The 26,881-nt window shown below is 45.8% G+C and overlaps 1 protein-coding gene across 5 annotated transcripts in view; it reads right to left on the reverse strand.

Annotated features, from left to right (window-relative positions):
* Positions 1 to 26,078, reverse strand: part of B4galnt3 (beta-1,4-N-acetyl-galactosaminyltransferase 3) — a 102,189-nt gene extending 76,111 nt beyond the window's left edge. For 2 of the 5 annotated variants that reach the window (XM_076940459.1, XM_034512021.2), the window contains exon 1: positions 25,552 to 26,076. In XM_076940459.1, coding sequence (XP_076796574.1) covers positions 25,552 to 25,720 — 169 coding nt within the window. In that variant the 5' untranslated portion in view covers positions 25,721 to 26,076. Of the gene's footprint in view, positions 1 to 25,551 lie in introns of all 5 variants that reach the window. The other 3 variants (XM_034512022.2, XM_076940458.1, XM_076940461.1) reach the window with 3 other exon arrangements.
* Positions 26,079 to 26,881: the final 803 nt, after the last annotated feature.

The raw sequence follows: 26,881 nt of genomic DNA on the forward strand, positions 1-26,881 counted from the left end.
AATGATCTGTAGTTCCATGGGGACCTGATGCCCTCTTCTGACCTCCACATGCTACACAGACAGACATGCAGTCAAAATGCACACACATAAAATAAAAACAGAGACTAAAAAAAAGAAAATGGTCCTGAGGACATAAGGGGCAGGTAGTATATTTAAGGAGCTACAGTGGCTCAGGTAAGAGGGTCTTGAGATTCTTCTGGGTCTGGTGGCATAAGCCTATAATCTGAGCTATGTGTGTGGTGAGCCAAAAGGATCCACAAATTCAAGGCACCACCTGGGCAATTTAGTGAGGCCCTACCTAAAAATAAAAATGAGACAGGGGTGGCCATACATCCCAGGACAGAGCACTTATATAGCATGAACCAGGCCCTAGGTTTGATCCTCAGTAACACTACAGAGATAGAGACACAGACAGACAGACAGACAGACAGACAGACAGACAGACAGAGGGGGCATAGAGATTTCAAACTAACATGATCATTGTGAAGGTAAAACAGGCAACCGCTGGGCAGTGGTGGTGCATACCTTTAATCCCAGCACTTGGGAGGCAGAGGCAGGCGGATTTCTGAGTTCGAGGCCAGCCTGGTCACAGAGTGAGTTCCAGGACAGCCAGGGCTATAAAGTGAAACCCTGTCTCAAAAAACAAAAAACAAAAAAAACCAAAAAAACAAACAAAAAAAAAAACCAAAAAAACAAAAAACAAAAAAAAAACCAGGCAAGATTTTTATGGCTGGAGAGAACAAGGAAAGTCGTGCCGTTGGCTTATTTTATCTACAGACAGAAAATAATTGATTTCCTTTTCCCATCCTTCTGTCACTTTCATCATTTAGGTCTCACATGTGTTCTTTGTATTTATACTTGGACATTCCACTCTAGACAAGTGATAATATAAACCTTAACATCTTTTTGATCTCAAATTCCACTTGTTCATTGTTAAGTAAATATCAAGAAAATTGCAGCCGGTCACGGTGGTGCGCACTTTTAATCCCAGCACTTGGGAAGTAGATGTTGGTAGAGGTCTGTGAGTTCAAGGCCAGCCAAGGCTACATAAAGAAAGACATTGTTTTGTCTCAAAAACAATGTGACTGGCAGTCACGTGAATGCGTGCTCTGTCGCCTTGCTAACCTTGGTGGTTTCTGGGACTCCTTCAGACTTCCCACACCAGCTGTCAGGGGTTTCATGAACAATGAACATTTATCTCTTCCTTGCCAATCATTATACCTGTTATTTCCTTTTCTCGTCTTATCCCATTAAGTGTGACTTCTAAGACAAAGGGCTAAGGCGGGAGGGCGTCCAAGCTTTAAAGTTCTCGACGTCAGTGAAGCCTTTGCTTCACGCTGCTACGGGTGATGGTAGCTGTAGAGTTTTTGTACTCTTCATTGAGTTGTAGAAATTTAGATTTTTCTCCTCACTTGTGCTCTTGGGTAACATCTTGGTTTAGAGAATGGTGTGATGCTGGACACACGGAGAGAGCAAGACAGCAAGACCCTCCGACAACTACCTGTAACTCCAGCTCTTAGGAGGCAAAGGCAACTGAGGACTACTGTAGTTCAAAGCCAGTCTAGTCTATAGCAAGAACCTGTATCAATCAAAAAAGGGGTAGAGATATGGCTCCATCAGTTAAAAAAAAAAAAAAAAAAAAAAAAAGTTCCCTCTGCTTTCTGGAAGAAAATATGGAGAATTAGCTGTATCTTCCTTAAAGGTTTGATAGTACCATGAACCTGGGCTGGGCTCAACACCTTTAACAGACAGAAGCCTATTCAGATGGTCTAGTTCTTCTCATGTATTAGCAGAGTCTGTCTTTCAGATATTATTGGTATAGAACTGTTCAACTTCTTTTTTAAAGATTTACTTTATTGTTGGGAATGGTAGTTCACACCTTTAATCTCCCAGCACTCAGGAGCCAGGCAAATCTCTATGAGGCCAATCTGGACTACATAATGAATTCCAGGGCAGCCAGGGCTATGTAGAGAGGCCCTGTCTCAAAAAAAAAAAAAAAAAAAAAAAAAAAAAAAAAAAAAAAAGTAGTTATGTATATCTGTGTCTCTATATCTGGGTATATGCACATGTATACAGTGCACTTGGAGGTTAGAGGCATCAGATGCCCTGGAGCTGGAGGCAGTTGTCAGAGGGTCTTCTGGAAGAGCAGCAAGTACTTCAAATGACTGAGCCATCTCTCAACTGTCATCTTATTTTTTTGAAACAGGGTTGCTCACTGAACCTGAAGTTTGCCATTTCAGGCACATTAGCTGGCTCCACAGACAATCCGTACCTCAGGCCGGTGAGCCACGCATCTGTCACCTCCCCCTCAACACTGCAGTCTACAAATGTGGGGGGCCCTATTAGGTCTTCCTGCTTGCATACCAAGCACTTTCTCCTCTGAGCCACAAGCCCAGTCCTCTTTCAAGTGCCCTCCCAATGCCATTAGGCTTATAACAGTCAATTCTCTCTTATTTCTAACAGTAGGAATCTGTCATCTCTCTTCTTTCTTAGTGAGCCTGAGTTAGAGGTTTACCTACTTGATTGACATTTTCAAAGGACCAGCTTTGGGGTTGTTGATTTTTCTCTTAATTTCCTGTGTTTAGTTTCGCAGCCTTCAGTGTTCCCTCTGCTTTCCTGGAACTTGATTTGTGCTATACTGTCCAGCTTCCGACGGTGGAAGCCAGAGTACCAATGCCAGACCTTTTCTTACCTACACGTTCAATGTCTAATTCTCCACGGCCTGGGCAGGCGTTGTGTATGAGTCTAGCCTCATAAATCATTACAGTGTACTTTATAGCCCAGAATGTGATTTAGTCTGACAAATGCTTCACGTGAGCCTGAGAGGAATGTGTGCTGTGCTGTCTCTAGATGATACAGCCTGCAGCTGTCAATCATATCCAGCTGATGGACAGTGCTGCTGAGTTTGTCTATGCCTTCCCTGTTTTCTGCCTGCTGGAAAGATGGATGCATTTCTGAAAGAGGGGTTAAGTTTCTAACTATAACAATGGACCCGTTCATTTATCCTTGAAGTCTTATCAGTTTCTGATTCATGTATTTTGACACTATCAGTAAGCACATAGACCTTAAGGACTGTTCTATCTTCTACGAATACTTGGCCCTTTGTCATTGTGTAATGTTCCTCTTTACCCTTGATAAAGTCTCTTTACCTGGCAGTCTGCTCTGCCTGAAATTAATGCAGCTATGTCTGCTTCAGCCAACATTAGTGTTGTATATTTTTCTTCATTCTATATATAACTACATAGGTCTTTTCTTGTTACCATTATTCTCTCCACCCCCTCCTCTCAGCCTGAAATCACTAGGTAACCAATATGAGCGCACACCCAAGAGCCTCCTATCTCAAGCTACAGCTAGAAGCATGTCCACCTCCCCCAGCCCCTTTTGCAGCCTCAATTATTTCCTCCTCTCTAGACCAGAGGCTGGAGCAGTTACCTTCCTTATTTTTTGAGATGGGGTCTCTCACCAAATGATTCAACAAGGCTATCTAGTTAATGAGCCCCAGGGATTCTCCTGTGTCCATCTGCACAGTGCTGGGTTATTCACGAGGACCGCTGGCTCGCTCACTCCATTTGCAGCATTTTTTCTTTGCCTTATAAGTTTCTCAGACACAGAACCCAACCCTTTAAATAGTCCACCCCTTTCTCTTCTTTGTATCATTTCTGATGCCAGGAATAACTTTTAAATTTTTATTGACAAACAAGACGCAGCTCTCTTTTATAAGTTGAGGAACAAGCTTAAGGAGGTGACGGATTCTCCTTCCTCCCTCCCAGCCACCAACCAGCCACCTCCGGCGTGGCATTCACACCTGACTGCACATGTGAGTCACCATGACACCTTGAATAAGGTGAGGGGCCTCTGTGAGCTTCGGGTTTTTTGCCCTCTGTAAACTGGGACTAGAAAGGTTTCTGCCCCCACAGGGCCACTGAGGTCATGTATCAAGCACAAGGTGGACTCTTATTATGGCTCTGCCTAGCCCTTAGCACCCTGCCTGCTAATTTACTTATTTTTAAAAAATATTTTCTAATTTTTATTTTATGTGCATTGGTGTTTTGCCTGAATGTATCTAGTCTGTGTGAGGGTGTCAGATCCCCTAACCTGGAGTTACAGACAGTTTTGAGTTGCCAGGTGTGTGTTAGTTACTGAATCCAGATGCTCTGGAAGAGCAGCCAGTGCTCTTAACCACTGAGCCATCTGCCCAACCCCCTACTTATGTTTTCTTCTTAGGTTTCTCCTCCTAACCAAGCCAGACCACTTTCTCCATCCTGTAAATTTCCTCAGACTTTCCATTACATTTGAAAGTAAAGACATCAGAAGGAACAGAGAGATGGCTGACAAGATAACACCTGGGTGTCCACCCCTCTGCTTATAAACCAGACAAAATTTCTTTATGACTCTTTTTGAGTCTCTTCAAATTCCCAACTCTCTTCCCAGAAACTGACCTCCACCCCAAGACTCCACTTTCTGGAGGATTTTTGTTGTTTGCAGCACTAGAGATCAACTCAGGGCTTCCTATATGCTAGACCAGCACCCGGCCACCCCGCCACCCAGCCCCCTGGCCACCAGGTCACCCGGCTACAATCCCAACATCTATTTTTGATCTTTGTATCCGAAGACTAATAAACTTTATGTGCACACACTATGTGTGGCAGACCTGTAGTCCCAGGTACTTGGGTGACTGAAACAGGAGTTTTGCTTGAGCCCAGAACTTTGAAGCCACCAAGCAAAATACTGAGACACACACACACCTCTAAATAAACTAATAAAGTTGGGTAAATGAGGGTGTGAATAGCTGTTTGAGCAGATCCAGAACCAAATGCAGCTTTTCCCTCTTTTTTTCTGAAACTTCCCCACTATATGTGTAGCCCATGCTGACCCCTAAGTCATAATCTTCTCACTGAGGCCTCCAGAGTATAGGGATCACAGGCAAGTACCTCCAGGCTTGGCTCAGAATGGGCCTTTTGACTTATTTTTAATTTATTTTTATGAGTATGGGTATTTTGCCTGCATGCCTGATGTGATGTGTCCCCTGAACCTGGAGTTAGACAGTTGTGAGCTGTCATGTGGGTGCTGGGAATTGAACCTGGGTTCTCTAGACAAGCAGCCTGTACTTTTAAACCACTGAACCATCTCCCTAGCCTCTGCCTTTTGACTTCTTAACTATCTGGCCTTAGACAAAGTTCTCCTCAGCTTTCTCGGGTTTTTTGCAAAACTGGAGAGGCTCCAGCTTTCTGGCTTCTCTTCCAGTGTTTCCTGGGATGGGAGTTGGTGAGACAATGCCAGAAAATACCACTGCCAGCGTGCCCAGGTCACCACTGGGTAATGAAAGGACCATGGAATCAATCCTGGGACCTGGGGGAACAGAAGCAAGGAGCTGGCTGTATTCAACACTGACCCTCGCCTCTTTATCCCCCGTGACTCAATCTTTTTCCCACTTACTTTATGTGTGCCAATAGGAAAAAGATTGAAAAGTATAAAATTAGACGATTAGCTAGGTAATGAGTGGGAGGCTGGATACACTCTCACGCCCCCTCCTGCCCACTTTCGGAGTTTCAAAGACCCACACTCTGGGATGCTATATTAGTAGTTTCTAGTCTCCAAAGCCACCTGGCCACATGGAAATATCCTAACACAAGGAAAACAAGGTTAGAAAAAGTAGCAGTTCCTGGGCCTTTGGTGCACAGGAACCTACCTCCAGGCTTTCCCTGAAGCAGAGGCTGAGGCAGGAATGTGCCCCACCCCCGCCCTACTCCCACCCCACCCCCACCCCCACCCCCACCCCCAAGCAGACCTGTAGAGCCACATGCACAGCTCCTGTGAGGAGACAGACCTCAGTTGTCCCAGCCAGCTGCCTGGGAGTCTCCAAGTCTAAAATTAGCCTGCAGCTCTCCACCCAGGCAGTTCCTCCTCTCAACTCTGGCAAACAGGGCCCTGCGGTGAGGTAATGACTGGGAGCCAGTCTGCCCTGCCCCAGGACAACAAGGGGTTAGGAAAAGGCACAGAAAGCAATCCCACCCTCCCACCGCGGTCACCCTCTGGCTGTGCCCTACAGAGAAGCGGGCCACCTGGAGCTTGACAGCTGTATTGTGGCTCTGCCTCCAACACCTGCATCCACGGATACCTCAGCCCTAGCCTGAACTCCAGGCTCTCTAAAAACAAGCTTGCTGAAAGCTTGTGCCAGGGTTTCACCTTGTGCAGTCAGGGTCATTATTACCATTAACAGACCACCACAGGGACGCTCATCAGAACAGCTACCTAAGAGAGCAAGACTGGAAGGAAGAATCCAGAACTGCTGCTCCCCGTCAGATGCAGGGGAAACTGGCTCCCTGGATGGGCACCTCTGCCAAGGGCTTCCTCCCCATGGCTTTGCCCATGACTCACTAACTCCTACTTCTAATTCCCTCACTTCGGATGGTCTGGTCAAGCTTGTGGCAGGAACTGCCAAAATTAGTGGGCAATTCTTCAGCCCATCCCTGAACAGAAGTCCTCCCGCTCCTGAGCTCAGCACACTGCAGTGTTTATGTGGTGGCTGCCCAGCAGGCAGGAGGAAAAGAGGGTGAGGCCCTAGGGTAGGGCCCAGTCCAGTCTATAGCTCAGAAATTTAGGAGAGGGCTTTGAGATGGAAGACAACGGTGACCAGGGCTTAGGGAAATACTTCAGCTGAAGTGCCCCACACCATCATTCAACCTTAAGCCTTCCCCATAGACCCCACCTGCAGGGTCAACCTTTGCTGCTCCAGTGGAAGACAGCAGCCAATCTCAGGGACAGAAGTGTGCCTCAATCCAGCCTCCCATCTCACCTGGGTAAGGCAAGTTTACACAGCGAGTGATTGTAAGGAGCCAGGATTCGAACCCAGGCATCTTCCCTAGCCTCTTTTTTGCTAATCTTTCTCTGACCACATTCAACTCGAGATACTGAAAGCTGAGGCAAATACTATTTCTCTGAGGACATTGTCAGAGTTATATAAGACCAGGAATCACAGACAGGGCTCTGTGTTGACAAAGAAAGGCTGAGCCCCAGACATGGAAGAGCAGAACTGACTCACTGAAAGACGGACAGCCAGTTCACATTAGAACAAGACTGAAAACTCACACCGTTGATGCCCAGCTCTATTCAAAAGAGAAAAAGGTTGTGGTTTTCTGCCCACCCCTTTTATCTTTCTTTGTGGGGAGGGGACAGTCCTGGGGAGTGAGCCTAGGACCTCATATATGATGTCAATCGAGAGTTTAACCACTGAGCTACACAGCCACGGCCTCTTTTCTTCTTAGCCTTTATTTTGGTACAGGGTCTCCTTAAGTTACCAAGGTTGGCCTTGAATTCATTTTGCACCAGTCAAGCCTTGAACTTGTAATTTTTCTGCCTCAGTTTCCTTGGTAGCTAGAATAACAGGTGAATATTACCAGGCCAGGTCTTTTTCTTTTCCTTTTTTATTTTTATTTTTAATCAGTTCTCGATATAAGTCCTGTCTTAGTTGCTGCTTGAAACAGACTCCAGAATCCACTGCAGTGACATGAGATAAAAGCACACAGCCACCACTGAAGGCCTCAGTTTAGGAGCCAATGACATGGCTCAGCAGACAAAGGCATCTGTCACCAAGACTGATGACCTAAATTTAATCCCCAGGACCCACATGGTGGAGATAACCAATTCCCATAAGTTGCCCTCTGATCTCTACATGTGTGCTGTGACACATGCACACACACACACACACAGACACACACAGACACACATAGACACACATAGACACATACATACCACACAGACATACACACAAAATAATGGGTTTTTTCTTTCTTTTTTTTTTTTGGTTTCAAAGGAGGGGAGAAGGAGCTGAACAGGCTCTGTTCTCAGGACGGGAGCCTAACGCAAAGGAGTCTGTTGGGATAAAGAATGTCAAGTCTTGACCTGCCCCTTGTAATGTGAGAATTCAACATCAATAAGAACATCTTTGAGGCTGCTCTCTGCCACTAATATCAAAGCAGGTGTCCAAAGAGAAATTTCAGCAAAGCCACAGACTACCACTAACAGCAGTCGTTGCATTGGGAACATGATCCACCCTCAACTAAGTGGCAATGACGACGTTAGCTGCCTCACTGGTAAGAAAAGATAAACACAGGCTGAGGGTGTTGCTCAATGGTAGAGTACCTGCCTAGCATACATGATACACTGGGTTCTATACACAGCACCGAGAAAACAAAATATCACCTAAGGCAGTGGGTCTCAACCTTCCTAATGCTGCGACCTTTTCATATAGTTCCTCATGTTGTGGTGAGCCCCGACCATCAGATTATTTCATTGCTACGTCATAACTGTAATTTTGCTACTGTTATGAATGGAAATGTAAATATCTGTGTTTTCTGATGCTCTTAGTGACCCCTGTGAAAGGACTGTTCAGCCAAAGGGGTTACAACTGTCAGGTTGAGAACCGCTGACTTAAGAGGAAGAAGAAAGCATTAGCAGATAACAGGGGAACAAATGAGCGGGGAAAACCAGTTCTCAGGAGTTTAGAGCCCAGTGCTGCCATCTGCACAAGTTAAAGTTTTATAGGCCTTCGTTCCTCATTGGTAAAGTCATGATGTTGGGCAAACAGACTCAACAGTAAAGAGTAACTCAAATGAATTTGTATCAATCACTTGGTGAGCTGTGTTGAGCATGAGTCTCAGACTGCACAGACTCAATCAGGATTTCTCCTGGGGATGTCTGCCATGGGGCTAGAATAAAAAAAAAATGCAAACATCAGTCATCTCAAAAACTTCAGACTCTAAGATTTGGGGCTGGAGGACAGGTAGCCATATGATGTGTTAGAGACAGGGCCCTGAAACCAATCAAACGAGACACAGAGGGGATTTAAGAACCCACCACCAGGCTGCAGATATAGCTTAGTTGCTACAGATTGGCCCAGCATGCCTGGCTCTAGTGCACTTGCTTGAAATCTCAGCACTTAGGAAGGCAGAGGCAGGAGGATCAAAAGGTTAAGACTATTTATCCTCAACTACATAGTGAGTTTAAAGGCCAGCTTGAGCTACACATCTCTCTGGGAAGTGGGGGACCATCACACACAATAATAGCAGGTGGTGTGGGTGGTATGGTGGCAGCCTCAGAGGAGGCATGAACTTAAATCTAAGGTGACCGGCTGCCTCTTCAGCTACTTGGCAAATGTTTATAGAACAATGCTATGAACTGCCCTAACAGAGCATCTCAGGCAGCTGAGGCGACAGACCCAGGCGACAAGCTTCACACAACTTAACTGCAACAAAGTTCCAAGGAGGATGAGGTCAGCTGATTCTGAAATAAAGAAGGCTCAGGAGGGAGGAGATCAAAGGGTGGGCAGACTTTGAAAAGCAAGCAGAAGGGATGACAGCAGAAGGCAGCATGAACCAGCAAAGATGTAAGAGAAGGCTAGCCCGAGGCTTGGGGATAGACACCGCTCTCTGAACAGCACTGCTGCCGGCTGGGGCATCCAGTTTACATGTTCCCTTTTACAGAGGCTTCTTTCCAGCTTCTTTGCTATCACCTGATTTCCATCCTCTGCAACTAAGGGGGGCTTAATTGACAGAAAGTTCTCATCAATCAGCCCCTGAGAGCTTATCAGAGCACTGGGGAAAACACTTAGGAAATTACTGCTTAAAGATTCCAGGATAGGGGTCAGGGGACTGAGTAAGTACCCAACAAAATATGGGAACTATCTAAGGGGTGAATAAACTTCTGGAGAAAAGACCTATAGTTTCACCATGGGATTCTTAGCAGTATACCCAATCCACTAAGTGTTAAAAATCTCTATACCAGAGCGCTATGGGGGGGGGGGGGGGCAATGTCTAAGTCCATCACTCTAGAAATTCACAATCTCTTGGGGAAAGACAAACCCAGACAGAAATAACTCTAATGCAAGCAGACCTTGATAAGTGCTCTAATGGAGGAATAAAAAAACCTGCTGTGAGGGACTGGGGAGCAGAGGTTAATTCCAGCCAGGCTTTCAGTAGGCGAGGAAGGACCCAACCCCATCCATACTTGTTTTAGGTTCCAGATTTCTACTACTACGGGTCTCTCTCCAGGTCCAGAATAACCCCAAGTAGACAGCTCAGAGGCAGCAGCTGGATCTTCCTGCCAGGAGGTAAAAGGAAAAACTTCCAAGACGGCAGGAAGGGCAGAAAGGACACTGACAAGCAGCAGCAACTTTGCTCTTTTGAACATCTCTACCAGGCTCTCTCTCTCTTTGTGGATCACTAAGGGCCTTATAATCTTGGCTTTCATCGGGTGCTTAGTCACATCCTGTACCGCTAAGACACCTGTTTTCAAAATGTCACCTCTTGGGAAGCCTCTTACCTCCACGAAGTCACTTTGGGCCGCTGCCACATTCCTCCTCCCAGAATATATCACCATCTAAAATCCTTCCCTGTTTGCTGGGATGATTATTTCCTGCCCTTCCCTCACCAGAAACCCAGGGTCTATAAAGAGGGGGAAAAAAACCCCAAAACTCTTAGATTTCATGACCCATACCATGTCCTCAATGGAGAGGACATTGCCTGTTACTTCACAAGTGCTCAGGAAATACTTGCTGAGTGCAGGCTTGTCTACTGATCCCCTGACATTTTTCTCCAGGGCTAGCGCAGTACCCAAACCCCAGCACTATGAGAAAAATAAAGCACTTCCTTCTCACCAGGACACTTTTAAGATACTGGACTGATACAGCATCTCTTAATTAAAATGGTCAGGACGGAATGGAGCCAGAGAATCCTGTGTGAAACCTGTAACCTCGTATTTTCTCCTTTGCTCCATCAAACTCTATCTCATCTTTTCTTGAGATGACTCAGCTGTTGTCCACCTCCCTGTCAAGCTAGACACTCCATTTCTACCCTTCGAGTCAACCACTGAGGTGGTTTGGGGTTAAGGAGGTCATTCATTCATTCATTCATTCGAGACAAGGTCTGACTATGTCACCCTAGTTGACCTGGAACTTACAGAGATCCACCTACCTCTGCCTACCGAGTGCTACAATGAAAGGCCCATACCACACACGGGGCCATTTCTCTCAAGACAAGGTTGTAGCCAGGCATGGTGGAGACAGAGGCAGATTTCTGTGAGTTCAAAGACAGCCTAAGCTATAAGATGAGTTCCAGGATATCCAGGGTTACATATTTATATCTGGAGGGGGGGGGGGAGAAACACCTGTTGCCATGACCAGCTCTGAATGTCTGTCACAAGCCACCCTGTAAACTTCCAACAGCTTTATCTTTGTACAGTCATAGTTCCTGGAACACACAAAAGCTCAGCAAATGTCTAAAAAATTGAAATACAAATTAGTAGATTTTTTTTAAAAAGGGACTTTCATATCTCAAACTCCTACCTAATAGTTTATGTCACTACAGTGCACGACTTTAATCCCAACACAGACAGAGGCAGGTAAATCTGGGAATTTGAAGCCAACCTGGTCAACAGAGCAAATTCCAGGACAGGTCAAGGCTGTACAAAAAAATCCCTGTCTATATGAGTTTTTCTTGAAAAACAACAAACAAACAAAAAAGTCTTAAAAAGGTGTTTAAGCCAACTTTTTTGGAAACATACACCAGAATGCTTACAATACTACATGCATGCAATATTACAATATTGCAGTATTACCAGCATTTTTTTATTAATGGACACAACTAAGCCCTTCACCATGTTAAAAAAAAAAAAACCCTCCAAGGACAAAGAAAAAAAAAAAAAAAAACTCTAAGGAAAAAAAAAAAAAAAAGGTGTGACAATCAAGCAAGCCCATACAAGCCCCTTAGTGTTGGGGGCAATCAACAATATCAGATTATAAACCTGTTTACAATTATCAAAAGCATACAATGTAGTATTTTAAAGGGATCCAAAATTGTTGAAGCAGAATCAAATAAAACTTATAGACAAGAAAAAAGTCACTAGAATGAAAAAAAAATAGTGTAAAAGTCCCCCTTGGTCCTTGCCCTGTCTTTCTCCCAGTTACAATGGCCACTGCTACCTACCACTGAAAGTCACTCACTGGGGCTGCCCTCCCATCCCTATCTCCCTTTTCCTATGGAGAACAGAGATGAGAGCTGGGCTTTGTCCCTGGTCCTGGAGGAAGTCCTCCGGGTCCCCCCTCCCTCTGATAATCATGGACCCAGCAGTGGCTAGACCATCGGAAGAGACGGCTGCATGAGAAGGGTGTGTGAGCAGACCACACATCTCTGTGAACTCTGGTTGGCAAACAAGTTGGAAAGAGGATGAAGGTATTTGTAAGAGGATCTCAGAGAGAGATCTTTACTCTTCAGGGGCAACTGCTTGTGTTGAGACCGTGTTAGAGATGACCTCAGCCAGAGGCCCTGGAAAAACTCCACCACTAAGAGTTTAGGCAATTGAGTCTTCAAGACTAGAAATATATATATATATATATATATATATATATATATATATATATATATATATATATCAAGACCAGAATACTATGTGTGTGTGTGTGTATATATATATATATATATATATATATATATATATATACACATCCCCTCAGCTGTAAGTGATGTGAAGGAGTTCCAGATCTACTCCCAAGCAGGATGAAGCTAAAACCTTCAAATTTTTATATGGCTTTAGTTTAATTTTAGTGGTTAATCTTCATGGTCAATTTGACTCGATTATACCTGTGAAAGGTACGAAAGTGTTTCCAGAGTTTGACTGAGGAGAAAAGACCCAAATGGCCCCATCTCACACGCTGGTCCCAAAATGGACAGCGAGGAGAAAGTGAGTGCCCAGCTTTCATTTCTCTGAGCTTCTTGAGTGGGAACACAAAGGCTTGCATGGCCCTGCCACCATGGCTTCTCCAGCACGATGGACTGTACCCCAAGCTATCAGCCACAATAACCCTTCCTGCCTATCCCAGTTACATTCCTGCTGCTGTGATAAACACTAGGGCCAAAACCAACAGATCACCCTGCATCATGCAGGGAAGCCATGGCAGGAACCTGGAGGCAGGAAGTGGAGCACAGATCTCAAGAGTGCAGCTTACCTACCTGCTCACTTCCTCAGGTTTCTTATCTACCTTTCTTACAGCCCAGGCTCACCTGACCAGCATGCTACCGCCTCCTACTTCAATCAGCAAGCAAGACAATTCCCCACAGACATGGCTGCTGGGAGCCAACAGAAGCAACTCATGAACTGAGGGTCCCTCTCCCAGGTGTGTCACGTTGACAAACAACATCAGCCACCGTATTTCCTTAAGTTACTTTTAAAGTTAGGTTTCTTTTGGTCCTAGCAATAAGAAAAGTAATTCAGTTCCTTCTAGTTTTTTATTTTCCTTTTTTTTAATCATTAGAAATAAATTTATTTTATCTAATCTATTACCCACAGCAAGTTAAAGCTAAGATTTAATTTTTTTTTTCTTTTCCTGTTTGTTTCAGACAGGCTTTCACTACATAGCCTTGGCTGATTTGTATCTCATTTTAGGTGGATCAGGCTGGCCCTGAACTCATAAAGATCTGCGCCAGAGTGGTAGTAAAGGCATGAGCCACTACGCTAAAACTTAAGATTACTGGGCATGCTCCTGCCCTTCAGTGCTTTCTGCCCTCAGCTGGTAGTCCAGAGCATGCAGTGTGATAACCCGCTGTGGTGATAGTGTGTTGTCTCTGCAAGTCTCTGACTGCTGGGCTACCTCCCAACACAACACAAATATGTGCCTATGGCAAGGATGAAAAGACTCCTCAGTGCTGACATCATGGAGGAAAGAGTGGCTGGAGATGGGGCTTCCAGTAGCAGGTGCTGGGTAGGGATGGCCTGTCGAAGGCTTGGAGCTGGGCACAGGTTTGGCATAGGCTAACCTGAAGAAAGACTGTCCATAGGGCCAGTCTGGGAATACACCTATTCACCCCTGCCTGCCTGAGCATTCTCCATTTGGTCCAGCCTGGAAACAGCAAGGAGGAAGAAGTGGGAGCCCAACATTCGCTGAGCATTTAATTCTTGATGTCTACTTAGTCACCTGTATGGGATGGACTCATTAACCTCACTGTAAGAAGAACCTCTGACCTCTGACCTCTGACCTCTGACCCAGATGAGTCACAGAGGCTGGGAAAGGAATTACCTTAAGTGAGGCCTTAAATTGGTGAGTAACAGAACTGGGATTAAAACCCTGCCTTGCCTTCAAATTCCACATTTTCCAGGAATATCAAGGCTGTATTCCATTCGGCTCTCTTAAAAAAAAAAAAAAAAAAAAAGTTCCACAGACTTTTTCCCTTAAGTTTTAGAATGAGTCATCTCAGTTACCATTCAAGATTTACAAACTGAGAACTGAAAAACACATTATTCAATTTCCCGGGTGCTTATACAGAAAATCTCTTGGAGGTCCTTTCTCTATACCTACCCTTCCCCTCTCTCTTTCCTTCCTTCTTTCTTTATTTTTATTTTATGGGCATTGGTGTTTTTCCTGCATGCATGTCTATGCAAGGGTTTCAGAAGCCCTGCAACTGGAGTTACAGACAGTCATGAGTTGTCATGTGTATGCTGGGAATTGAACATGGGGCCTCTGGAAGAGCGACAGTGCTCTAAACTGCCATCTCTCCATACTGAACCCTTTTTTTTTTTTTGAGACAAGGACTCACTGTGCAGTTCTGGCTGGCCCGGTACTTAATATGTAGACCAGGCTGATCTTGAACTCAAAGAGATCCACAGGCCTCACCCTCCCCACGTGCAGGGGTGCGCATTACCACAGCAGCTATTTTTTCTTCTCCCCTTTCCCATCCCAGCCTCTTCTAAGGGCCTTATTTTACAAAGCATCATTTATCTACTCTAAAGCAGAACACAGCATGCACTCTGCTAGGTGACACAAAAGCAGGATTTAAAAGAAATGGAGGCCAAGCATCGTGGCACAATCTCTGTGAGTTCAAGGCCAGCCTAAGCTACAGAGTGATCACTTTAAAGGGGGCAAGGGGATAAACTAGATATAATGATAATGATATTATGATACAAACCTATAATATAATCGAAACACTCAGAAGATAAAACCAGGAGACAGGTTCAAGGCCAGTGTGAGCTGTGTGGAGAGACCAGCTCAGAAAACAAAATAAAAACAGTCATTTGGAGGAAGAGGGGAACAAAGTCTCTTTCCTGATCTATTTCCTCAGCTGTTCATAAAGGGGAGGGACCTCTGATGTCTGTGACTCTAGGGATGTGTCAGCCACAGGCTGGGCAGCAAACATCACACTCATGCTCTCCCTGACACTCTCAGGTCTCGCCTGACATTTGGTGCCCATGTAACAAAAGAGTTTTCTAGCCTTGCTGGCTGGATTGTGTGACCGGTAGTGTTGGGAAGTACCCAAGCCTTACTGAATTTGCCTTGTTTATATTACTTTGCAACAACAGTGGCTCAGGCCCCAGTGTCTGCCAGTAAATCCTACATTTTTAATGGTCTTTTGGTACAGAAAGGTGAGAATTTATTTTTGGATGACATTCAAATTTCCGATTGGCTTTTTTTTTTTTTTAAACGGAAATAATTTTCTAGATGTTTGTGTTTTTAAATCCGGAATCTTTTCTACGCACTGACCAGCCTATTGTACTTCATTTACCCATTTTGCAGTTTCTTTTCAATAATCTCTTAGAGTAGCGGACCAGAGGCAATTTTTTGAATGCCTCTATGTATACTGTAGTACTTCTATTGATTTCTTTTATGCCTTGATTAAGTTAAGTGGCTTGTAAGAACCACAGGCTATTAAGATGATAAAGACCAGGAGTAGCTGGAGGACACAAAAAAGAAATTAGTATAGGCATAAAAGTAATAGAGAAATAAAGATCTGAAGCTGGGAGCACAGCTCAGGAGTAGAACACTTATTTAACAAATGTGAGGTTCTGGGTTCCATCCCTGACACTATGAAGGGTAGGATGCTGGAAAGGAAGGAAGGGAGGGGAGGAAGAAAGAGATGGAGGGAAGGAGGGAGGGAGGGGAGGAAGAAAGAGATGAAGGGAAGGAGGGAGGGAGGAAGGGAGGGAGGGAGGGAGGGAGGGAGGGAGGGAGGGAGGGAGGAAAGAAAGGTAGGCAGACTACAAATCACAAAATCCCTTACCCATTTCTCCATGGGAAGAAAAAATGAAAATCTAAGTCTTTCTAATACCCACACAAAGGGAGAAACCAGGGCAGCTAACTTGACCAATAAAAACGAAAACTGCTCAAGATAAACACACCTATTCCAGTATCAAGACTGGAAGAAATATTTTGGGAGGTTTCACACACAATAAAAGCAAAGCTGCCCCCCCCCCCCCAACCTCATAGTAGCTCTGGTGGTGAAGCCACAGGACCGTGTCTTACAGCAGCTGTGTCTCCCTAGCTTTCCTTAGCCACTGATGACGTTATTACATCAATGATCCCAGAGTGCCTACAGCACAGTAAAGTATAGTAAAACTGCAGCTTAACATACTCCAGCTATAAGCTGTCATCGGGACAAGGAATATTCATTATTTTTAGAGTCATAAAGAGTATTTTAAAACCAAGTGTGTGGCATTTACCAGTAATCTTAGTACTTGGGAGGTAGAGGCAAGATCAGGAAATCAAGGTCAGCTTCGGGTATACAGCGAGTTTGAGGCCAGCCTGGATTACATGAAACCATGTGTCGCAAGAAATACTGTGTGTGTGTGTGTGTGTGTGTGTGTGTGTGTAGAACTTATATAATAAATCACATACTGTATGATTCCATTTGTGACATATAAAAAAATAGTCCTAATCTAGACCAGCATAAATTAATTTATCCATGCTGGTGCCAGTGATTGAAAGAGCAGCCCAAGGGGTCTTATGGAATTAGTGTTTCTTCATCATGGTTAGCTACGAAGATACACTATTTATCAAGCTGTACACTTACAGAGCACCCCTCCCTGTGTATGTGTGCCTACCTGTCTGTCTCTGTGTGTCTGTCTGTATCTTACATCAAAAGGTTTTTTAAAAACTAAGCACTGGAGAATGGCTCAGTAGTTAACAGCATGCACACTGCTCCTGCAAAGGATCTAGGTTGGATTCCTAGCACCCATCAGGCAGCTTACAACTACCTGTAACTCCAGCTCCGGGAGGGTATGGCATCTATGAGCATACACACATACATACATAGATATAATAATAATAATAATAATAATAATAATAATAATAATAATAATAATAATAAAATCCGGGCATGGTGGCTCATGTGTGTGCCTTTAACCCAGGACTTAGGAGGCAGAGGCAAGTGGATCTCTGTGAGTTCAAGGCCAGCCTGGTCTACACAGAGTTTCAGATCAGCCAAAGCTACAAAGTGAAACTGTCTCAGATAGATAGATAGATAGATAGATAGATAGATAGATAGATAGATAGATAGATAGGAAGGATAGATAGGTAGATAGATAGGAAGGATATAGATAAATAGATAGATAGGATATAGATAGATAGGATATAGATAAATAAATAGATAGATAGGATATAGATAGATAGATAGATAGATAGGATATAGATAAATAGATAGCTAGATAGGAGATAGATAGATAGATAGATAGGAGATAGATAGATAGATAGATAGGTAGATAGATAGATAGATAGAATAGATAGGCAGGCAGGCAGAATATTTTTTGTTTTTTATTTTCAAGACAGAGTTTCTCTGTGTAGCTTTGGCTGTCCTGAAACTTGCTCTGTATACCAGGCTTGCCTGGAAGATCTGTAGACCAGGCTGGCCTGGAAGACAACCTTTTTTTTAAAGCTAGGAATTTAAGTACCATAGTACAAAGTCTTAGCTCAAACTCCAGTGTGGGGCAGTGGGGCGGTGGGCTGTGAGAAGCAGCTGAGTGCTTGGTCGAGCATAAGTCTGGAACCCAGAACCTTATTGGACAGCAGGAGTTCAGCTCTGCTCCGGGGCCCCTGGTTCTTTTCATTTAGCTTCAGCCCTCCACAAGCCCTCCCATAGAGAGGTCTATGGCCATCAGTCTGGAGGAACCTCAGGTCCTAGAGAGATTTACATACTAATGAGGTACCTAAAGGCCAGAGGGCGGAGCCAATTAAACATTCTTCCCCAGCCCCTTCCCCCTCTCTCCCTCCCTATTTAACTCAGGTCTATCCTAAGTTTGGGGGTGGGGGGGTGCACATCCAGATCCATCTACATCCGCCATGAAAAATAAAGCCTGTTAAAACCCATGGACTTTCTCCTGTCATTGGGGCCACACCGTGAAGAACCATAGAGCCACAGCAGCCATGCCTAACTTCCCCCTGGAGGAACCCTCAGCGTTTTCCAGCCACGTACCCACACTCCAGTACGGCCAAAATAATTAATTAGCATAATCATTTTGTTTATCTAATGAATGTGTCCAACCTTTGAGGAACCTAAGCCAGAGACATAGCTGTTGGCAGAGTGTTCGCCTAACACACAGGAAGCCCTGGCTTATCCTCCACACAACATGAAAGCACCGGGTGTAGCAGGGCATGTCTGTAATCCCAGGTATCAGATTCACTCAGGAAGTAAAGGCAAAAGTATCAGAAGCTTAAAGTCATCACTGGCTACACCAGGAATTGGAGGTTAGCCTGGGACACACAAAACCCTGTCAAAAAGGGGGGGGGGGGGAAGCAGAACCTACAAGTATCATTAATTAAAACCCCATCATGCTTTGCTCCGATTACACAACCTCTTCACACAGCCTAACAACCTTTATAAAGGCCATCCAAGCTTATCTGGCCCAGCAGTATTCTTTTGTATTAGTTAATCTATAAGTCTATCAATTAGGTAGATCAAAAGGTCAAGAAAGACTGCATCACAGCTTAAATGCATGGTTGGCCTGGTTTAGATCTCATCTCCTTGTGTTATGAGAAAAAGCACTAGTGGAAAGTTTCTTAAGGGGGGTTGAGACTGGTGGAAGTGGGTAGACACTAGACTGTGCAGCAACTCCAAGAACAGCCTCCAGGCCCCCTTCCAAAGCAAACTCCATGGCGGCTGCTCTGTTCTGCTCCATAAAGCTCAGCACTAGAGGGCCAGGCCAGATTCTGTGGCCTGGAAAATTACTGCGGTGCACCTTCCAGCCTCCGATGAACCAGCACAGAGGCGGTTAGTTCAGAAGACCTTGTGCTGGAAAGTAGGAGAATCGTACCCTGAGCAGCTCCTGTGTCACCACGCTTAGAGTAAGGATCCCTGGATGGGGCACAGAGGGATGTCTTGTCAAGATACCCACTGGCTCCATCAGAACCAGGCACAACAGAGGCCAGGTGGAGGGAGGGGAGACACAAATAAGGGCACAGTTTCCTCCTGCCAAATGCCAGCACTCACAAACAGCACAATTCTTTTTTAGATTTTTTTGTTTGTTTGTTTTTTGGTTTTTCTGAGACAGGGTTTCTCTGTGTAGCCCTGGCTGTCCTGGAACTCACTCTGTAGACCAGGCTGGCATCCCTGGCTGTCCTGGAACTCACTCTGTAGACCAGGCTGGCCTCGAACTCAGAAATCCGCCTGCCTCTGCCTCCCAAGTGCTGGGACTAAAGGTGTGCGCCACCACTGCCCAGCAAGACTTTTTTTTTAAATTATGTGTGTATGTCTATGTGTATGGTAAGTTCAGGTGCCCTCAGAGACTCTGATCCCCTGGAGTTACAGGCATTGTGAGTTGCCCAACAAGGCTATGTACTGAACCATCTCTCCAGCTCCAGACTGCTTAATTCTTATCTTTGACATTCATATTCAAAGGCATGGGAGATTGTGTAAATGATGATACACAGAACAAAAATTCCTGGGTTTTATTCTTGAGTTGGTCACTGATAAATTAGTAGTCACTGGTGAATTACTGCCTGCTAATAGAAATTACCAGGTGTTTTGAAAGCTAAAACTGCCCAATGGTAACCAGAGGTACTTTAAAAAATGATTTATTACCTTCTTATGCGCATTGGTGTTTTGCCTTCATGTATGTCTATATAAGGGTGTCAGTCCCCTGGAACTGACATTACAGACAGTGTGAACCTCCATGTGGGTGCTGGGAATTGAACTTGGGTCCTCTGGAAGAGCAGTCAGTGCTCTTCACTGCTGAGCCATCCATCTCTCCAGAACTGGTTACCAAAGGTGTTTAAGCAAATACCTAGTATGTGCCCAGAACTGAGTACTAATTTGAAGGAGCCCACAGCAGCCATGTGACATAACAAATGTCAAAGTACAGAGAAACAAACAGGGTACAAGAAAAAGAGCCAGTGCTTCCTTGGGAAAGAACAGTGTGTCAGACAGCAGGGGCTGCGCCATGCTGAGCTCTCCTCTGCTGTGAGGTTCCTCTCCAAGCCACACTATCCCTCCTTGCCCACACATTGGTCCCATTTGTGTCTCCCTACCACCTGCTTCTCAGGTTACAGCTCTGCCCCGGGTTACCTCTGCTACTGGAAGTTTGTAGCCTTTCAAGTAGAATGGCTGTGGTGATATGGACTGCCTGACATCAGTGGGTGTGTACTCAAGCCAATCAAAAGGGTCAGCTAAAAATGTGGGACAGATCTAAAAAAGACAATTAGTTTCCTAGGCATGAGAGCACTTTGGTGTTCAACAAGTAAACCTGGTGCTTGGATAGGAACATGCCAGGCCAAGCTCTAAAAGGAAACTAGTGTATACTATGGACACTATCTCTCTGTGCTGGCTTTGAACCAAATGCCATCTCTCGGCTCTAACTTAACCCCAACTGTAAGTCCATTTTATATATAGTAAGGATCCTAGAAACCATTTTAGTACAACCTCTGCCTCCTGGCAAAACCTTACCTGATTCAATATGAATAAACGGATATAACTTGTTTTTGTTGTTTGGTTGGTTGTCTGTTGTTTGGTTGGTTTTTGTTTTGAAGACAGGGTTTTTCCATGTAGCCCTGGCTGTCCTAAAACTTACTCTGTAGGCCAGGCTGGCCTCAAACTCACAGAGATCCACCTGTAGGACTGCCTCTGCCTCCCAAGTGCTGGGATTAAAGGTGTGTACCACCACACCCCACTATAAATACAACTTGTTAAAGCCTACCTGAATGGGAAACCCTTAGTCTGCTTCCTGGGCTGCTATTCATCCAGTACACAGCGGTTAGTAGAATACTGAAATACTTCAGTGCATGTCTGAATGCAATGTCACCTCTGGTCCTTTGAGCACCACTGCTACGATGACCCACCCAGGACAGCTTTTCCCAGCAACTTAAAGACTCATATGGGGAGCTCTCAAGACAGGGTCCCATCCTCAAAGTGTTCTTGAACAGATTTGCGATGGATGGCCCTCGCCTGCTCAACATATCGATGCTATCCTACCCTAAAACTTATACCTGTTTTTCTGCTTTCCGTGAACTAGATGTTATGTTTTCTTTTCCCGGTTGTTATTAAGTCTTGCACAAGAGCTGGGATGTAGCTCTGTCTTTCTCAGTTGAGCCTCATGCTTCATTTACCTACATACCCTCTGTCTTACCACACTCAGCTGCTCTGAATTCCCAAGAACTAACTTTTCCCTGACTCCTGGTCTTTGCTGCCTGAGGGTAGCCTTTTTTCTGCCCTCCAGCAGAGCCTCCTTTTCCCCCATCTCAGTTTGTTTGTCTCAAGGCAGGGTCTCACATAGTACAGGCTGGTCTTGAAGAGGGCTAGTATATAATGCTGCCCTTGAACTTCTGATTCTCCTCTCCATCTCAGAGTGGTATGATGACAGGCAGGCACTACATACAACTGGCTTTATAAGGCCCTGAGGATCAAACCCAGAACTTTGTGCACACTAGGCAAGCACGCTACCAACTGAGCTACATCCCCAGCCTCAGTTTATCATTTTTTAACTATGTGTACGCTGTCTGCATCAAGGTAAGTACACCATGTGCATGACATACTAATAGAGACCAAAATGGGTTGCTAGATCCCATGTACTAGAATGAAAATCATTGTGAGCTCCCATGTTGGTGCTAGGAACCAAACCTAGGTCCTCTGCAAGAACAGCAAGGGCCCTTAACCACTGAGCCATCGCTCCAGCCTCAAGTCATCAGAGTCTTACCAACTCCTCACCATCTCCCCAAATGTCTCCACCTCTATGAAATTACTTTGAAAGTATCACAGCAACATCTATTTTCTACTTTTGAAAATTTTAATGTTTGGTATTTTGGTTGTTTTCATAAGCACCTTGTTCTACTCCTAGACAGAAAGCTATAGAAAAAAATTTATATATATACTGGCTAGTGTTATGTCAATTCACAAGCTGTAGTCATCGGAAAGGAGGCCCCAATTGAGAAAATGCCTCTATAAGATTAGGCTGTAGGCAAGCTGGTAGAGCATTGTCTTAATTAGTGATTAACATGGAAGTATAAGCCAAATAAACCCTTTCCTTCCCAGTTTACTTATGGTCATGATGTTTCATCAAAACAATAGCAATCCTAATTAAGACACCATATCTTGGTCATCATATCTAAATGAACTAGCACAGCCAGGCAGTGGTGGCACACACTTTTAATTCCAACACTCAAGAGACAAAAGCAGGTGAATCTCAGTGAATTCAAGGCCAGCCTGGTCTACAGAGCCAGTTCCAGGGCTCCATGGAGAAACCCTGTCTGGAAAAATAATAAATAAATAAATAGATTAATAAAATGACCTCACACAGTGCTTTGCTTGAGCTATGTATTAAACAGACAACTGAGTGAATGGCTGTAATTCTTTCAGCCAAGGGATCCGTTTCTATTTGTTAATGATTATAGTTGTTTTCCTTTAAAGCGATCCCAACTGTGGTGATATCTTTTTCTGCATATGGAGTCCAAATTGCACACCATCCATATCTTAAACTACTAGGTTATTTTGTGAAAACGGAGCAGGAAGTATACTCCCCTGTCATTACTTTGCCACCCTAGAGTTTGTGACTGCCATTCTCTATACACTTTTGCAGTGCTAAACCAATATACCCTCACATGGGAACAAGCAAATGACAGGTTCTGGGCAACGGGAGCCAGCCCCACAGATGACAGGAAGGTGGGTGGTGGACTGAGTTGGCAGAGATTGCTAGAAAGAGGCAGGGTGGGCTCACTGGGAAACAGGGCCAGGCTGGGCTTCTGGTTGCTGTGGTCAATCCTGGGTACAGTCCTGGGAGGATCAGCATTACTACTCTAGCTGCTGTGGGTATGCAGGGTGTGGACAAGAGAGCACTACAATCCTCTTCCTCCCTCTCCATCCCTAATTCCGTCCTCCCTCCCCTGAGGTCTAGCTCTGACACAGCACAAGAGGGAATTCTGATGCAAAACATCTTAATGACAAAAAGCCAAGTGCTGGTGGCACAGGCACTTGAGGGGCAGAAGCAGACAGATCTCTGGGCTTTTGTCGCCAGCCTGGTCTACAGAGTCTACAGAGTTCCAGGAAAGCCAGAGATAAAACAGAAAAACCTTGTCCTGAAAAAAGCCAAAAAAACAAAAAAGGAAAGAAAGAAAGAGAGGGAGGGAGGGAAAAGATAAGACAATGGGGACAAATACAGCCTCATTCTAAATCTTACCCTATAAAGAGATCAAGGCAGGATCTGGACACATTTCACAGTGGATAAACCTCAGGTCCTAGAAATCTAAGAAACTGTGATCTCCAGTGATCTTTAGGTTCTTGTTAGAAATCACAAGCAAAACTGGGCATGATGCTGTACACCTTTAATCCCAGCACTTGGGAGGCAAAAGCAGGTGGATCTCTTAGTTCCAGGCTAGCCTGGTCTATAAGGTGAGTTCCAGTTCAGGCAGGGGTACACAAAGAAACCTTGTCTTGAAAATCCAGAGAGAGAGAGAGAGAGAGAGAGAGAGAGAGAGAGAGAGAGACAGAGACAGAGACAGAGACAGAGACAGAGACAGAGAGCTCACAAGGAAGACAGGCTATGTGGCATACCCCATAATCCGCCTGTGCTCAGGAGACTGAGGAAGGAAGATTTTTAAATCAAGCCCAGCCTGCAAGTTGCTGCAGCTGGGATACAGAGTGAGCGGCTGTCTCAAAAAGAAAGAAAGACACCGCAAGGAACACTAAGTCAATTTTAGAATAAGACGCTGGGAACACATTTTTGGAGAAGGGTCAGTTTGGAAAAAGAAATAATTTTTTAAATAAAAACTTAAAAGCCCACAAGTCTAGTATGAAGAAGGCGGGGGAATCCAGAGACTGGGAGCCAGAGTGCAGTTGATTATGGCCACCTGGACCTGGTCTCAGAGGAGAATGCACACCTGAGGCAGAGGACAGTCGAAGAGGAGCAAGGGCAGTCTTGACTTCAGGATGTTTTCCTGTCTATTGACTATCCCACTAATCACACTGGCAAAGGGTATTCCAAGGAGGAGAGGAATGCATGCCTCCCACCTTTACACACTCCAAGAAAGTTCAGCCACCTGCAACAAAACCTGAGGAGGAAGACTGGGGTAAAGGGAAGGAAGACTTCTTTGTAAGACCATATGCTCCTGGCTGAGTGCAACCGTCTTCATCTTCCCCAGGTAGGGTTTCACTCACGTTGGAAATGTGAAGGAGACCATACAATCTCCATATCCAACTGAGAGGGACCCTGGAGAAGGGGTAGGCCAGATTCCTCTTTCCTCTTGATCTCTAGCTACAGCCAGTAGCTTAATCCCTTGTGACAGCCAGTCGCCTAGGTCACATACATCTCCAAACCAATCCTGCTTAGTTACTGACTAGGACAATAATTTCTTCTTCTGGTCCACAAAAGACAAAGTATCCAGCTGAGGAAAAAGTTGTTGACCAAAGTATCCATCAGGAGGGTAGTCTTTGAGTTTCTTAAAACAGGGAAGTGAAACCCAGTGAGAAGATGAAGTAGAACTTTCTTTCCCCTCAAGGCTGGAGAAGGACACCTGACCCTTCTGGAAACTTCTCCACTCTTTCTGACTACTAGATGACTTTTAATTTTATTAGGTCCATCAAAAGTATATTGAAAGTCACTGTGGATAATAATCATATCCATTGAGAAGAAAGGCTATTTCCTCCCGTTTTCCTAAGCAGAAACTTGAGTGCTTTGATGAAATAAAAAAAAAAAAAAATACAAGTAGGAATTTACTCTTAGCAGGGTCGCCTTGGGCGGGGACTGAGGAGTTGGTTAGATCTGCGGGGTTTGAGGAGAGTGTGAAAACACTGAAGGAAGCAGTCTGGAACAGCAGAGAACCACGCATTCAGGAGGTGAGACACTTGGAAACAGAGGCGCACGCAAGGAGGGAAGGCCAGGCGTCTCTCTCGGAGGTGCTATTTGAAAAGGATCCCCCAAAAGCTCGGCTGGAGGGGAAACAGCGAGCCAACCACACCAGCAAGCCGAGGGCAAAGTTGGGGAGGCGCCGACCGCAGCGTGCGGCCGAGTGCACCGCAGCCCGGGAGCCCGCGCTCGCAAACAGCGTGTTTCTCTGTCCGCGAGGCTGTGGGTCCCGCACGGTGGAAGGCGTCCCAAACCTCCACCAGCGCTCAGGATGTTCCGAGAGCGTCCGGGTTCCACTCTGCCCTTGGCGGGCAGGCCAGGATCAGGGACCCACAGCGGCCCCGACAAGCCCAGGTCCCGGGGAAAGCGCGGGGCGGCGCCCGCACCTGGAATCTGCACGGAGAGGCGGGTCCCCGCCAGGAGCGCCCGCCCACCTCCGCCCCCTCCTCGCCCCCCGGCGCTACTTACTGTGGTTCAGGGGGTTCCCGCCTGCCTGGGCCGACGCCACCAGCTCCAGATACAGAGTCCACAGTCCCACCGATACCACGGCGAGCAGCAGCAGCAGCCGGAAGCGCCTCCTCAGCAGCTTGATCGGGCGCAGGAGCAGCATCAGCAACGCGGCGCGAGGGCTCCCCATGGCGCTTCTCCCGGCCGGCCGCCCCAGCACGGGCTACCCACCCGTCCCCCCGGCCCGGCTCCGCCGCTCAGCGCGGCGCACAACCAGTCTCCCCGGCTCGTTCTCCAGCCGGCCGCCCGCTCATGCTCGGCGCGCTGGGGTGATCCTCGGCTGCGCGGGTGCCTCGCAGGTCTTTCTCCGGCCGCAGAGCCGGGCTCCTCCTCCCCAAGTGTCCGCTCCACGCCTCTCCTCGTCGCAGGGCCGCCACCTCCCTCCCTCTTTTCTTTCTCACTCCAGCACGCTGCCCAGGAGGCTCTCCTAGTTGCCCGCCGGCCCCTGCGCGTGCTTGCTGCAGTTAGGGAGCTTTCAGCTCCGAGCATTACCTTACACCCTACCTGTCCCGCCCATGTCTTGGCCCCGCCCCCAGACGCAGGTGGACCACGCCCCCTAGAGGTTGAGGGAAGGGGAGAGGTGGGGCCAGAGAGCTGGTCCCTGATGTAGTCACCCTCTTGGGGTTATGTGGGAGGGTGTGTGGGGTGTGTGATGAGGGATATGGAACCGAAAGAAGATGCGAGTTAAGACCTGGACTCTGTGACCCAAGGAAATCCAGTCACCGTCAAGATAGTTGAAGGCGCTCCTCCGAAGCTTGCCGAAGGGCTGAGACACATTTTTTGAAGTGACTTTGGCCTCAGGGCCTTTCTCTACCTAGAAGGACCCTAATCACAATGGACATTTAATTCAATCTTAACTGTCTTGCAAGTCAAATTTGAATACCATTCTTTTCTGGTGCAACCACTCCTGACAGGCACCAGGGGAGCCTTTACAAGGAGTTTCTCCAATTTCAGGTGGGTTTTTTTTTTGGTGAAATAGTTATTGGAGAATTTAAAAAAAAAAAAAAAAAAAAAAAAAAAAGTGGAGGGGCAACTCAGTAGTAGACCAAATGCTTAGCATGCAGGAGGCCCTGGGCTCCATCCCAGAACCGCAAAAGAACTAAGGAAATGAAAAGGGAGTCTGGTGGAGTTGTAAAGATGGCTCATCTGTTAAGAGTGTATGGTACGGTGCTGGAGAGATGGCTCAGCAGTTAAGAACACTGACTGTTCTTCCAGAGGTCCTGAGTTCAATTCCCAGCAACCACTCATAACGATCTGTAGTGGAATTTGATGCCCTTTTCTGGTCTGTTTG

This window comes from Arvicanthis niloticus, chromosome 9 (assembly GCF_011762505.2).
Source record: "Arvicanthis niloticus isolate mArvNil1 chromosome 9, mArvNil1.pat.X, whole genome shotgun sequence".
Taxonomy (NCBI): domain Eukaryota; kingdom Metazoa; phylum Chordata; class Mammalia; order Rodentia; family Muridae; genus Arvicanthis; species Arvicanthis niloticus.